Source organism: Pimephales promelas, chromosome 3 (genome assembly GCF_988280905.1).
Source record: "Pimephales promelas chromosome 3, fPimPro1.hap1.1, whole genome shotgun sequence".
Classification (NCBI taxonomy): Eukaryota; Metazoa; Chordata; class Actinopteri; order Cypriniformes; family Leuciscidae; genus Pimephales; species Pimephales promelas.
In genome coordinates this window covers 5265360-5281726 of record NC_142771.1, presented here as the reverse complement: position 1 = coordinate 5281726, position 16367 = coordinate 5265360, and the positions used below count along the sequence as shown (strand labels likewise).

General features: G+C 36.3%; 2 protein-coding genes and 1 long non-coding RNA gene across 3 annotated transcripts in view; all 3 read left to right on the top strand.

The window, feature by feature from the left end:
- The window catches only part of LOC148981910 (uncharacterized), a 75932-nt gene extending 59774 nt beyond the window's left edge, over positions 1–16158 (top strand). The window contains exon 2 of the long non-coding RNA XR_016155320.1: positions 16087–16158. This is a non-coding gene — a long non-coding RNA (uncharacterized LOC148981910). The remainder of the gene's footprint in view (positions 1–16086) is intronic.
- On the top strand, positions 6705–9442 carry LOC148981911 (GTPase IMAP family member 7-like). Its single transcript, XM_089129201.1, has 3 exons — positions 6705–6837; positions 7698–7757; positions 7939–9442. Exons 1-3 carry the CDS (start codon positions 6804–6806, stop codon positions 8847–8849), a joined length of 1005 nt encoding a protein of 334 aa, XP_088985327.1. The 5' UTR covers positions 6705–6803; the 3' UTR covers positions 8850–9442.
- Positions 10166–16158, top strand: LOC148981909 (GTPase IMAP family member 8-like). Its single transcript, XM_089129132.1, has 5 exons — positions 10166–10463; positions 11958–12565; positions 12671–12714; positions 13991–14036; positions 15122–16158. The coding sequence occupies exons 2-5, from the start codon at positions 11980–11982 to the stop codon at positions 15883–15885; spliced, it is 1440 nt and encodes a 479-aa protein (XP_088985258.1). The 5' UTR covers positions 10166–10463; positions 11958–11979; the 3' UTR covers positions 15886–16158.
- Positions 16159–16367: the final 209 nt, after the last annotated feature.

Genomic DNA, 16367 nt, shown 5'->3' with positions numbered 1-16367 from the left:
GTACGTTTCAATTACAGCAAAAAGAAATAAATGGCAGAGAAATTTCCTTGATTTAATTTTTTTATTATATTTTTTATTAAAACTAACATCATAAAGTATGATTTTTTTTTTAACTTTGAGCAATGATGGAACTATACTTGACTTTTCTTAGGAGCATATAAAACAAAACAGCACTTTGGACAAAATGAAATGTAATATTGTAGTAGTTATAAACAAAGGTTTATTTTAGTTTAGATTAACATTTGAGGGCAGCAATTGTATTCATAATGTCAAAATACAGCCGACGTGATGTTACTTGAAAGCATTATAGCCTACTATTCCTGCCAAACTTACAGATAGTAGTGTTATACAGTAAATCCTTGGTGATTGCTGATCTGTGGACACTGGATAGTTCATTCATGGCACAAAGTTTATTCCTGGTTTCCACGTCAGCGCTGTTTGATCCGTTAATAACGGAGAAATGTGAATGTTTCTCACTATATCTCGCAGCGATGTTATTACTTCAGTGGCAAATTCAAATGTTTTCTTTCAAGGCTACTGGATTTGGTGTAACAGTGACAGTAACAGTTAGTAACAGTGCTGATGATGAAGATCGGCTCGCGCTGCATTGGTCCAAACTGATAAACGGTCCGTCATCCAAACAACCACACAATAACGAGTAGCTTCGTTCCGCTTACATTACATTTGCCATTTGATGTTGGGCAATGTTGTGGTCGCGCACGGCAGCATCTCTTACATTATGAATGCGCTTCCCATGCGTGACGCGCCTACATTTGAATAACGAAATGTTGGTCGGCAGGAAAAATTAACCGAACGAACCGTTCGTTTCAAAAATGCGTACCGAAAACCGAACCGAAAGCCTCGTACCGAACGGTTCAATACGAATACGTGTATCGTTACACCCCTAATATATATATATATATATATATATATATATATTAGCACTGTCGCCTCACAGCAAGAAGGTTGCGGGTTCAAACCCAGTTGCTCCGGTCTTTCTGTGTGGAGTTTGCATGTTCTCTCCGGGTACTCCGGCTTCCTCCCACTGTCCAAAGGCATGCAAGCTAGGTTAATTGATGTCCCTAAATTGTCCTTAGGTGTGAATGTGAGTGTGAGTGGTTGTTCAACTATGTGTGGCCCTGCAATGGACTAAACTGGCAACCTGTCCAGGGTGTACCCCACCTTTTGCCCACTGTAAGCTAGGATTGGCTCCAGCCCCCCTGTATGCAGGATATAATCCCTTATAATGCATATAAGGGATGCAACTTTAAAACCAAAAAAAATACTTTGATAGCAGTGCTGAAATAGATTGCAGTCATGACAGAACCGGCTATTCACATAATCACTTCCTCTTGAAAAGGTTGATTTAAGGATGATCCAATACAATCTAGTTGTGATTTGTTATTCATTTGTTTTGAGTTACTAAATGAAAGTCTACACAAAATTAGGTCTTCTGCCACACCAACAATAGTAAACATGGGCAACATCTAAAGCTTTTCTCAAAACAGTGGGTTATTGGCTTGACTTAGAGGTAATTTTCAGAATTTGTGCCCATCAACCAATTGACTTTCTCTCTTAACAGAGGCTGTACGGAAGAACCAAGTTGCTAGCAGCGCATCGGATAACGAAATTAACCAGCACGCCATCCGTTGGTTCAACCTGGCCTCTGACCGTGGAGGTGGCCGCAAAGAACGTGCCATGGCCAGAGATGGATTAACCATGGTAAATTGTAGATAAATCATTGTGCTAGTCTTTTGTAGAAACATTTGTTTTGTGTTTAACTTTGCAAATTGTTGTTAATAGCATTGCAGCTACGTAGTACGTATGTAGGAACAGTGACATTTTTTCAGGGCTGTCCTGGGAACGATAGAAATATTTTGTAGGATGCATCTATAGGACGAAAGGGATTGTGTAATCCTATGTCAGGGATGTGATTTTTCCGGATTAATCCGGAATTCCGGATTTTCCGACCTGAAAATGTGACCTGCGTGAATCATGCAGATCTGTAAAAAAAAAAAAAAAGAGGGGGACGGGTGTCGGCAGCCGGAGTGAAAAGGAGAGAATATGAGGACATAACCCATTACTGGCTGACGTGCGTACAGAAAGTTCCTTTCAAAGTATCCAGAAACACTTATCTAGTATCAACAAGGACGTATTTGCGTTCAGCCAGAGAATGTCTAATTGGTTCAGCTTGTTCACCTGCTCAATTTCGTATCTATAGTCGCTCTCGCGCTGGTATCGTTGTTAGTTGACCAGAACATCACAGTTAGGTCACCAGGGCTGGGCGATATATCGATATATATTTCAAATTTGCGCTATGATCCATTGCTCCAAGCAAGCTGCTGACTGCTTTTGTAGAAATATGTAGCAGCTATATCGTGCATTCTGTCAGTTGCAGTCCTGACACCTCCGTCTCAACAGCATTAGTGTACAACGCGACAAATACTCCCAATATTAACGCAGAGGAACGGCTATCTGTTCAGCGAGTTCACAAAAGTTAATTTGCATGTGCTTTAAAGCCTTGCCGGTTAAACATGTCATTGCGGGGAACACCCGATGTGCCCATGTACTAAAAGCTTGTCTAACAGCACCTGGTTGCTGGACTAAGTTATCTTTCGAGTATGTTTTCGCTAATACTCTCAAATACACACAAGGTTTACATAGAAACATTTGGTTATGTCTAAATTCAAAGCAAACCGAGAAAATTGAGAGAAATCTGCTTGTCAAATGCTCCGTGTATATTAGACGTGTTGCGTACAGGTCTTAAAGTGACAGTAACCCTAATAATAAAAATGCAGCCGCTTGTTCTTAAAGGGATAGTTGACCCCAAAATAAAAATTCTGTCATTATTTATTCACTGTAAATGTTGTTCCAAACCTGTATTAATTTATTTCTTGTGCTTAACAAAAAAGAAGATATTTTGAAGAATGTCGGTAACCAGACAGTTGCTGGTCCCCATTGACTTCCATAGGGAAAAATTTACTATGGAAATCACTGGGGTACCTCAACTGTTTGGTTACCGACATTCTTCCAAATAACTTATATAACTTAAACAGAAGAAAGAAACTTTTTCAGGTTTAAAACAACTTGAGAGAGTAAATGATGAAAATTATTTTTTTTGGGAGAACTATCTATTTAATGTTAATTAAACAACAAAACAGAGGAAATCACTCACTGCTCTTGACTGAGAACTGTAATAGTAGCTTTAATAAGAATCAATGTATAATTTATACAGTGAAGACTATATTTGACTTTGAACATTTGCTCTCATTTTGCGGAAAAGATATTGTGATATATATTGATCGGGGGTGGAGGAGGGGGGCTCGGTACATTTTCCTGATTTTTTGTCCTTAGCCAATTACATGCCTGCTATGTGATTATTTATTACGATCACTTAGCAAATGACAAACTGAACCAACTGAGCGCTGACTACAATGGAGGCCATCTTCTCACACTGTTACGCTGGGGTGTGACCACCAGGGCTCCAGACTAACTTTTTTCACCTCAAACCAACATACTTCCAGAGAAAACATCTATTAACTTGTTAATTTTAATGATTTTTGTTTGAAGTTTGAAAATGCAATACAGATACAGATTTAACTACAAAAAACACCCCAACTACAACAGTTGAGCATGTTTGCGGTACAAGATAATCATTCATTAGTTGTAATTGTGGTAAAATGTTCTCTTAATCTGGATTTTGATTTTAGGTCAAATCTTCCAGCCTAGTCCCCTTTAATATCACCAATCTCAGTGGATTATTATGTAATTTGTGATTGCCATTATCAATTGAGTTCTTACACTCTTTTTATACTTTGCAGGAATGAACGCATCGGCCATCCCACACTCTCCATGTTTGTTGGACGTTATGTGAGGGCTGTTTGCTGTTTGCAGAAATTAGCTGTAGAAAGGTTCTGTTAGCAGTTTCTGTCCTGTTTTTTTTTTTTTTTTTTTTTTTTAGACATTTTGAAATAAAATGTTAAATGTGGATTTTAAATAAAATTTATGTGTCACTCATCTGTTCTATCACTTTCTTTGTTGAAATTATATGCAGGACAAATAGAAACAGTCTGTGTAACAGCTTTGACTGTCCATGCTTTGTGCTCCAAGAAAGAAAAGTAATCGGGTTTAAAATGCTAGGAAAAAGAAAACGCAAGTAAAACAAGAAATCGTAAGATTGGTGGGGGAAGGGGATTACGGTAGTAATATTTACTCATTACAATTGACGACAACATTGCCCAGTACAATTGCTCTAAAAGTTGCTCTGTGAATCATCAGCTTTAGTGTACTTTGAAAATATACAAGTCATTATTTGTTACACTTCGCAGACAGAAATGGTATACCTTCACTGATATCTATTACTAGGACCCATAGTACAAGCTGAATCATGCACAACATCTAAAACAAACTAAACTACCCCTTTAACTGAAAAAAATCTGTATTTTTGTATATGGTTTGTTTTGGGGTATAGATCAAGGTTATGACAGATGCCAGAGGTGGTGTGATTCCGGGCCAGAACTAATAAATGGAGCTGGCCCAGTGCCTGTCCAGATCTGGCCCGGATCCAGTATGGAACTGGTCCAGATCTGGCCCACCTTTGGGCCAAATAACTAAAATAATTCTCATCTGTTCTGGAGCTGGGCCAGTGCCGGCCCAGTGCCGGCCCAGATGTGAAAACCGGATCCACACCGGCATTGGCCCGTTGTGCTAAAGGACACCGGCCCGGGTCCGTTTTACAGATCTGGCCCAGAACTTATGAAGGTTCTGGGCCAGATCTGGCCCGCATGATTTTTGCTATCTGGGAATGGAGGAGTGCAGACAGAAGTTGGACGAGGCCATGAGGAGTTACAAGGTGACCGCTGATATGTATGCAGCAGAACTCAGGAGTATTGAAGCCAGAAATGCTGAAAACATTGAAATCTGGACGAAGAACCACGGAAAATCTTGTGCGCTTCAGTAGCAGACATTAAATTATTTTACAAATGCAATGTTGGAGCAGCTACTCTGACAATAAGCTATTAAAGTGCACTGTAAAACCCTGCTGCTTGTCCATTAAAACAGTAATGTACTGTAATGTAGAAATCAATGCATTCTGGGTAATATTTGACATTTTTGAGACAGTAGCCTTCAGGAATATACTGTGAATTAACAGTGCTGTTTTCCAAATCACTCACTATAGGCTACCGTACTTTAGTCCACTTGAGAGAGTGAAGAAAGTGAACTCAGATGATGAACACCTGATAAGCCAAACGTTTTCAAAATCAAGACAAATTTATGTAGGCTACACGCCTAGCCTAGCATGAAACTGCACGTTACGTTCATATGTTCGGCTTGCCTGTGGCCTATATAGTAGCCTATAGCCTACATTCCCAAAAAGGTGTGATTTTGGTCTTTTGTATCACTCTATTAGTCCATTAGACCGACGCTACGTTATGTGTCCCAACAGGGAGTGCAGCACAGTGACTGATTAAAGTCAAGGAAACTAAACAAGAGAAATATACGTCTACCTCAGATTTAACGTTTTATCAGGGAATAACAGTGATCTCGTTCATGGAGAAAGCTGCTTACATGTTCAAAACTAACTGTGAAGACTTAAATGTAAACACTGCTTTTGTGTCTTTATCAGCTTTTCCACAACGCTTGCTCCATATCTGTAAAGCAGATAGCGTCGTACTTTCTCACCCGTTACTCTCTGAGTTTTCTTCATCAACAGCCGTTTGCACCCCCTGCTGGTGAGGACGACTAACGGCTATTGAGATCATTAATCGGTAATCTACTGATATTCCTGCAGTTCCAGGATGTCAAATGTTAAATTTGCTGTCGAATTTAAATTTGTAAAATTGACGGAAAATTGCCTGTCGAATATTATCCCAGACAGCAATAAGTGTTGGGCCAGATCCAGCCCACAGTTACAAGTGGATTCCACACGAACTAGACGTGGGTCAGATATGGGCCGAAACTATTTTAGTCGGGGATAGGTTGTTTTTTTTTTAAAACAGAATGAACATTTTGAAAGTGAAATCTGAAAGGTGAATATGGATTATTTAATTTTTAATAATGATAATTTGTGAATGTTTTGAATTTAAATATTCACAGGTTAAATATACAACCATGTTGAATTTCAGCCCTAAAAATACAATGCTTATAATGTAATGCATATTGTTTTTTGAATTTTTTGAATTGTTTTATTATTAGTGCAATTCAACCAGCTTTTTTGTTTCAAACATTTGTCATTATTTTCCTTCCACTTGGCTGATTATGCAAAATGCAATTACTGTTTCCATTAAGTAGGCTAGCTGATAAATGTTTGAAAATGATTCATCACGTTAGCGTTGCTATACAGTTTTCCTTTAGCATGAAAAGGGAAACAAGTCGAATTCCCATCTAAAATGTCTAAACATTTTAATAAAGTAATTCTATTGTCAAGTCTGCAGTTCCATCAGTCCGCCGGCAGAGGACCTCATCACTCCATTACCGGGGATGATGCCTTATACAAAATATACTTTTAACTCCTGTTCCTGAGGGTGGGATACATTTTTTTCATTTTTATTTTTTACTGTGCATTATTGACTAACATATTGGGGAAAACGCTAATTAAATATTTAGCCTGGCCATAAATGCCAAATACCACTTTTATTATTCTTTAAAGTATGTGATGTTCTTGTAATTCGTTATATGAATGTGTAACACAAATTTGAGGTTTGTTACATAACATCTGTCGCTGTTTCTGGTCACGTGATCTGTTCGACTCTAAGATTCGCCTACTGCGGGATGTTGCTGTAATTTTACACCTCATCTGAATCATGTCGTCTCCTACTACCTCAAAAGACCTAAAAGGTAATTAAGCGTAGTTTATTTGTAAAGATATTAGGCAAAATCTGTTTTTAGGATTCCGTAGTTTATAGTAGCTACGTTTTGTTTCTTTACTTTCGTTTTCCAATGGAATGAAACAGTGTTTATCTGAACATATAGGGAATAACGGGAAAGAAAGAAAATATGTGTTGTATTAAACATTGATGGAGCAACAGATTTTGTGTGAAAATCAATCATAAAAGTGCTTTGTTTGTTTAAAAATAAATATGGGGTAGCAGGGTGGGCCTTAAACTCACGGGTAACCCCATGCTAAACACACGACGCAGTATTGATGCAAATAGTTTAACACACACAAAAAGCAACAGCAACTCCTCTCAAAGAAATGTTTCCATCATAAATCCCCATAATATAGGCTACTGATGGATCAAAATCTGAGGACTGTGCATTTGTTGTAATCAACCATCAAAAAAGAAGAATATAAGCTCAGTTTTTACAGCAGAAGCAAATGCTATCATTATACAGAAATGTTCTTCTAAATACAGATTCAAAGTCATGTCTCTGAACAATGTCATCCCTTAGTAAAATAGTTTAAAGACAATTTTAATTAACCAAATATAAAAATTTTTGCAAAAAATATTTATATATTTTTTTCGCCATGAAAATAGCCACAGAAGCTTGCATGGCGTTAAAACAAACAAATACCAATACTAAAATAATATTTTTAATAATGTCTAAGTTAATACATATTCAAAACAATTTTGTTGGCTTTATTTACTTTTGGCTTTATACTTTATTTTTTTCAATATAATAATGAATGCTAACCCCAAGCTTTCATTTGTTTTATTAAAAATGTAATGCTTGTTAATTTTTCCAAACAATTTTAGATCCTGGTGATGTGAAGACAAGGGAAGGAAGAAGTAGTCCTGATTTTAACCGTCCAAATAGTAAGTGTGCCCACAACATACACTATTTGCTTCATTAATTTCTCGATTCTTATGTTATTTGAATTATTTTATTTTAGGTGAAGTATAAAGATTTTTTTGAAAAATCTTATTTATTTTTATTATTCATTCTTATTAGTGAATCATTGAATTGTGCACATCATTTTTTTACTGTATTGTTCAGTGTCTTTGAGAAGGATGGTGTTGGTGGGAAGGACTGGAGCAGGGAAAAGCTCTTCTGGAAACACAATCCTGGGCAGGAGAGTCTTCAGAGCCGCCAAAAGTGCTTCATCTGTTACTAAAGAGTGCTGGAAGGAGACTGGAGTAGTGGCAGACCGTCAGCTGGAGCTGGTTGATTGTCCAGGGATCTTTGATACGTCACTCTCTGAGAATGAACTCATAAAGGAGATGAGTAAGTGTATAAACATGACAGCACCTGGACCTCACGCCATCATCCTGGTCATTAAACTCGGCCCGTTCACGGAAGAAGAGAGACTTTCAGTGGAGAAGATCAGAGCTGTATTCGGAGCAGAAGCAGATAAACACACACTCATCCTCTTCACACACGGGGATGAACTCACAGACAGCATTGAACAAACTCTGAGGGAAGCACGACGTGATTTTAAACGTCTCGTAGAGTCATGTGGTGGACGGTATCATGTTTTCAACAACACAAAAATCCATGATCGCAAACAGGTTTCAGAGTTTCTGGATAAGGTTGATGACATGTTGCACATGAATGGAGATCAATATTACACCAGTGACATGTTTCAGAGTGTGGAAGAAATGCTCAAGAAGAAAGAAGAAGAGCTTAGAAAGGAATATAGTCAGATTATACAGACACTAACAGACGAATTTATTAAAGAAAAGGCCAAACTTGAAAAGACCATTAGACAACTGAAGGAATCCGGCCGGGAAAAAGAGCAAAGAATCAAAGAGCTGGAAGAGGAAGTGAAACGGAAGGACAGATATCTAAAAGAGTCCAAGCGTTTTTATAAGGAGAAATGCAAGAATGTGAGACAGGAGGTGGAAGAGACACAAGTGGATGAAAACATCCCACAGATCAGCAGAAAACTACGAAAGCTGCGTATCTGACTCACTCTAAAACGGAGTGCCCCTATTATGCTATTTTAAAGTCTTGTTTTGGACAAAAACAGGTCTCCTACAAGGTTTACATGCATAAAAAGTAAAGCAAAAAAAACACTTTACTTTTCTCATGATATTAACATCACCACATTTTTCAACGATTCTCTAACGACTCGATGGGTGAATCAGTCCCTCTAAATCTTTAATGAAATTAAAGTAACATTGTTTAGGCTTTACAGCAGCTCTAGAAGAAAGTTTGTCCACAGCTAAAGTGATTGATTCATTTATGAACTTAAGGGCCGCTTACCCATAATGCAATCCGGACGCTAATTTGCACAAAACAGTGCCTGGTGGCTCCAGAACACACACACCCTGAAATAGGTCAAGGTCCAAGCGTTGAATAATTTGGGAAATGTTATCGTATCCATGTAAACTCAAAAACCCAAACCTTGTGAAAATGCTGACAGCGTGCATGCACTCTACGTGTGTAGTCTAGACTCTATATGTATGCGTGTTTGAATATATATGTCTGCAGTATTTTATTGCTATCACTGGTCCTCTTTTAAACTATGATCACTTGATAAAGATCTATTTTGTACATATACACGTCTCATTGTTTTGTGATTTTTGGAAGGAAATTGAACTTATGTGTGCCCTTAATTGGTGTTATGTTACACTACATATCTTCAATTTAAATATGGCCAATTATGTAACTATTCATATGCCAGTGATTTTGACTTTCAAAAAAGTTCTCTTTCACTGTGATTCTGCTTTGTCAGTTATCGGTTAAATACTATCAACTAAATTGTCAAAATATAATTTTAAATACAATAACTTATTTAGTATTTCAAATTAATGACACTTTAAAAACATTTATTAATAAGAATTATATTTAAAGTCATTTATTTAAAGGTTGGACTTGGGATGGTTAACCCTCTTTATTTTTACATTTTGTTCCATAACTATTTCCAGTAACACTATATATATATATATATATATATATATATATATATATATATATATATATATATATATATTGTGTGTGTTTTTTATAAAATACAAAATACTTTAAATATATTTTATATTAAAATACAAAATATCATGCACATGATCTAAATGAAATACAACGATTGTACACCCACTACTACATAAGGCTTTCAACAAAACATCATCCAGCAACAAAGCTGGTTTTAAAGGTTTATGGATTCCGGCGTCCGATGATTGGATATGCGACTATGACGTCATCGCCTCCAACAGTGATTGACAGGGAGTAGAACCAATGGTGCAGCAGGGTTAAGAAAGCGAAAGTAAAACGACAAGAAAGAGAACCAACAAACAACAAAAACATACGGCATCAGCCCGATGAAGGGGACAGTTTTTCAGGCAAATATTAACACCTAAACAATCTAATATTCAAGATTGCTTAATAAATACAGGTAGAAGTGTTTGATTAGAAATTGAATATAAAATCTGCGAGTTACCCACCCCTTGCCCTACGTCACAGACTGGCTTTGCATTTGCTGGAAGTGGAGCAATCGCTCGTACGAAGACTGTTGCTGGCGCTGATAAATCAAAAGTTTTTTGTTGTTGTTTCCATATATCATAACTGTCACTCTGCGTAAGGTATGTATTGTTTGCACGTTTCACTCCACTAACCTAGTACTAATCTACAATAGTTTCTTCTGGAAAATATTGTTTCGGAGAAAGAAAGCTAACTGCGAGGGACTTAGCATATCTTTTTACTTAACCGGTCGCTTGTGTAGTCGTACTATTTTCGAAGGGCTGTTTTGTCAAACACAACTTTGAATCAAGCTAAAGACGCGGAAACACGATGTTGTTTAAAAAAAAGTCATACGTGTAGCCTAGGTTACGTGTGCGCGATGAGGCCGCTTTTGTTGATCCATCCCATAATTTACTCTTCTCCTGAGACCCAGCCATTTTGTCCTGTCTGCATTAGACATTAGTTTTTAATATTTCTCCTACATCCATATAAATGTAAGGGTGTATATTAATAGGCCTATATTTTTAAATCGATCTGTAATGACGTGACATCACAGTTTCGTATTTTAGAAACGGCAAAGGTGGATTTATTCATATTATATTAATATCATTGTTTTATTTATTTTTAGATATTTTTTATCTTGATTTTAACAAATATCTCAAGAAAAATATTGAGTTTCAAAGTAGAATGTGATTTTTCTTTTGCAACAATGACATTGGTTTCAAATCCTGTTACATTTTGCTGAATCTGCTGATGAATAGTAAAACAACAAAATAACCAAATATCTGAAATTACATTTCCAGAGTGCTTACAAACACTAATTCTAATTGAATTCTGATTAAATGCAGGCACTGCTAATTCACCAAAGCACATCCCAAAGTACACTATATATATATTAGTTGCAGACTCTCTGCATTAAAGAAGAACAATTGCTCAAAACATTAATATTTGAATTAAAAAAAATGTTGCTGTTACCATGTCCTTGATGTTTTTATGCCCCAGACACTGTAATTAAAAAAGAAGTCTCTTTTAAAAAAGCCTGCATTTATTTGATTAAAAATACCAACAACAAAAAGCAGTAATATTGTTAAATATTATTACAGTGTAAAACAGTTGTTTTATGTGAATATATAGTAAAGTGTAATTTATTCCAGTGGTCAAAGCTGAATTTTCAGCATCATTACTCCAGTCTTCATGATCCTTCAGAAAACAGTATAATATGTTGATTTGATGCTTAACAAACATTATAAATGTCTTTACTGTCACTTTTGATCAATTTAATTCATCCTTGATGAATAGAAGTATTGATTTGCCAACGTGGCCACTTGTCAAGCATGGGAATACATGAGTTTTATTAAAATTCTGAATATTATATTATATACCTGCAAAGAGAGCTCACTTTATAATCACACAGCTGTCACTCATTCAATGACTGCAATTTCACACATTTACATTATATTAATCAGTGAAGCTGAATACACAATGAATCTCTTATTTACATAATATCTACACTTAGCAACAGCAGTCAGTGGTTTGAGTGAGCGCTGGGCCTAGTTTTTGCCTTTTTTGGGTGCAGTTTGATTAAGTGGTTTACTTTCTCCTGTTCTCTCTTGAAGGTGATCTATACTCGCCTACACAATGCAGAGTGGATCCTCGTCTCTGCGTTATCATCTGGTCCTGCTTGGACAGGTTGGAGCTGGAAAAAGTGCCACAGGAAACACTATATTGGGACAGAGAACTTTTCAGTCAAAGAAAAGCTTAAAGGCAGTAACACAAGATGTTCAGAGAGGAACAGTGACCATTAATGGACTCAGTATAGATGTTTATGACACACCTGGGTTTTTAAGTCCTGGTGTTCAGAATGAAGACATTGAGAGCAAATGCCAGACACTTCTAGAGTTTGCTGCTTCAGTCCCCACTGCGTTCATATTGGTGATCAGCACTGATAGAATTGGAGAACAAGAGATGAAAGCAGCTGAATTAGTTTTGAATTTTATAGGGGCAAATAACTTGCAGAACACATGGATTATCTTCACTAAAGGAGATGAGCTGCAGAGCAATGATGTCACCATTGAACAATACATGGAAGATTCAGAAGAGCTGAAAGAGCTGGTGCAGAAAGTTCACAACCAGTATCTGGTTTTCAACAACAGACTTGATCCAAGCAACAGAGAGCAAGCTGAAGAACTAATCCGTCGAATAATGTGTACTGATATGAGTACTTGTAAGTATGGTTTGGTATCAACCCTTGTAAAATCACTGGATTGTTGGCATAAACTATTCTTGCTTACAGTGGACATGAAGTACTAATAATCTCTTTATCTTGCAGCTCAAAGACAACTAAGCCACACATCACAGTACCAGAACCAGGGGGTAAGTTCACATATAGACACATTAGATTAAAAGAATGAGGACTGAACAAGTAAATATCATTTAAGATCAAACACACCGTATGATTCCACGAAAACAGAAAATGTTCTCTTAAATACCTCAGTTGAGCATTAAATAAACATTCTAAGGCCATCATTATTTGCAGAGAAAAATCGAAAAAAATTTGTCTTAAAATTCAAACATAACACATTTTTAACCCAGAACTTATTTTTAGCTTGGAACGATTTTTATATTATTAATTGAATTTTTAGATTGCCCATTAAATTGTCTTTAGACCACCTAATGTCAACTGTCTTGCCTTCTGTCTGAATACACAGCTTGGTCTTGTTTTTAATAGGCTCTAATATGTAACATTTGCAGATATAAAACATACATTTGTGTACGTTTGGATACTGAAAGTACAGTATGGGCGTTTTAACATCATTCAAAGATAAACATTATTATGTTTTTACAGCTAATAAATGTCATCTTTTATAACTTAAAGATATTTGTATAATTGCTCTTTTACCATTTTATAGATAATTGTTTTTGTTTTGACAGAAATGTGCAGAAAAATTATAATTTTAGTAACAATATAGCATTAAAATTATATTTTGAGCTACAACACACACACACACACACCAGTTGCAATCCTCTCTGGCTATATATAACAGTTTGCGATGAAGTACAGACCAGAAATTAAGTTTTTAATCTCTGAATTTGTTAATTTACTCCATAAAGGCACACATTTCTCATTCAAACCGAAACACGTGTCGCAATCAGTGACAAAAATGTGGTACATGCAGTCTTTAAATAAATGCAAAAACAATATAAAAAATCTTGAAGCTGTCACTATGTGCACTGTTAACAGTTTATTGTAAAAATTACATAAATTGCTAACAGTGTCTTGTTCAACATAATCCTTCTAAATGAGTTTGCGGGGAGCCACAAACAGTCAAAGTGTTCATGTTAAGTAGATGAGTAATCTGTGTTTGATAAATGCAACTGAAAACAAATGCAATAATAACAACTGAATATAATAGAATCAAAACTTTAATGCCACAAATTGAATAAGAATTCATACACATTTGTACGTCTGTAAAGCTGCAATACGTGAATAATTTACGTTTCAGTGCTGCCAGTACGTCAATTCAATTCAAGTTAATTTGTATAGCACTTTTCACAATGCATATTGAAAGCATAAGTAAATGTACCACACTTTACGAAGAAATATTCATGAATCTTCCTCTCTGAAGCAAATGCATGATCTGTTTTACAGGCAGAGGTCCTACCAAACCAAGATCAGATTCCCGGTCCCACTACAGGTAAGTGAAAACAATGCTAAACTAACGAGTTAAGTTCAGAATTGCTAAAAATGTATCTAACTTAATTCTTCATTCCATGTCAACTCCGTGTCTGGAGGTCCTTGGCTTTTTTCTCTGGTGAAAAACTAAAAAAATAAAATAAAAAACACAAATAAAGGATATTAAATGTAAATTAATAGCAACTTTAAATGTAAGAAAAAGTTAAACAAAGCGAAAGGATCAGCAGTGGCCGATGGTGGCATATAAACATAAAAAAAAACAGCAGGGTAAAATGTCCCAGGCTCTTCACACAACGTTATTAATATCTTTAATAAATTAGCTCATCAGTAAACAGGATTTCTGCTTGATTTCTGTCGGATTCCTTCCCATCAGCTGTGGAGGTGAAGACAAAAAAGGTTTTTTTTTTAGTTGACTAAAATATTTTTAGTTAATGTATATGATTTTTCAGCCATTTTGCCAACATTTTTTCTTTAAATCTCTATAATTGCTCCTTGCTGCTGTTGGTCTGACTATCCCAGCCATGTTGGCATGTCTTATTGTCTCTTCTTGCGCTTGGCCCCGCTAGTGGCTGCTCGCAGCTATTTTTCTGCTATTTATCCTCAGTTGTCTTCAATAATGGTAAATTATCACCTAACTTATCACTTAATTATCCCATTAACTAACCCTCTTGGGTCGGCTATCATTAACACTACTTCAGTGTTACTTTTAACACTCTGTAGTGTACACTGAGGAGTGTTCATTTAACACTTGGGATTTTGCCATGCAGGTTTTCAAAACATTCACATCTTTGTGCAGCAGCAGAGCTTGTGTAAACTCAAATCTAATTGGCCGGCTCCTTTCATCACGGGCGACAGGGGAAAAAATCTAGCTTTGTCACTTTTGATCATTATGATTCAAGAGTGCCATCATGACGAAAATTTGAGCACAAAAATTTGCCCGAAAATGATCACATTCAGTGAAGGCCCATTTCACTATTTGTATATATTTATTATTCTTCCAACAAACTGGTGATCCATTTGAATAAAATATCTATGATTACAAAGACATGACAAAGTTTTCTGATAATGTTTTCTGCTTTGAAACAGTTACAGGGAGCACGTCTTCTGACCAGAACAACAATCTCCCTCCTCGTAAGATATTGCTTCTAGGGAAGACTGGTGTTGGGAAAAGTGCAACAGGAAACACCATCCTGGGAGATGAACTATTCATGTCTGAAAATGATGTGAATGCTGTAACTACAAAAAGTAGTGTGAAACACTCAGACAGAGATGGGAGGAAGGTGTCTGTGATCGACACGCCTGGATTTTTTGACACAAAACTTAACACGGAACAAATGGCTAAAGAGTTTGAAAGCAGTTTGCATCTCTCCGAAGGAGGATTTCATGCTTTGCTTTTAATCTTTAGGTATGGTCGGTTCACAGAGCAGGAGGAAGACATGTTGAGGCGTGTGGAGGAGGTTTTTGGGAAAGATGTGACTAAGCACATCATCATTGTCTTCACCCACGGGGATAAATGCGATCGCAAGAAATTAGATTCAGGGATAGAAAAGAACAAATTCCTGACTGGTGTTATAAACAAATGTGGGGGCAGATTACATGTCATGGACAATACAGATTTCCTATCTAACAGAAAGCAAGTCAGTGAATTACTTGAGATGATTGACACAGTAGTTGAAGCAAATCAAGAAAAATGCTACACCAATGAGATGTTGAAAATGGCAAATATGGGTATATTTGAACTCTTGTGGGTAAAATTCAAAGCTCTTTTTGAATGGTTAGTAAACATTTTATCAGGGACATACAAGATCAAAAAGCCTGCTACTGGAGGGGCATATACGTCCTTGCGTTAGTGCGTTAACTCATGCCCGCTGTAGATAGTGTCAATAAAGTATAAAGTGTGGAAGTTTGTAAATATTGTTCACTTTTAACATTCAAATATCCAGCACTGACATAGATTGAGGTTTTCCCCATTGTTAAGCATTGATTATAAGAGGGGCAGGTAAGATTTTCAACTTTGAAAGAGAGGCATTAAAAAATCATTTTAATTTAAGGTGCTTTAAGTTCTTGTTTGTTGTGCTGGCTTTGACTACACTGACACATTAAATCATACATTTTTTAAATGATATTTTTTTTGTTGATCTGTTTTATTGCATCCATTTGTTTTGTAAACATTTTTAATAGTTTGTAATTAAAAACAACAACATTTAAACCATCTATAAATGAATGATTAGTCAATTTGTCCTCTATGTTGGAGCCATTTAATGGGAAAGTCATGTGACCAAATGATAATGGGCGTGTTGTTTATTACGTGTGGTTAAAACACCCGTTGTTT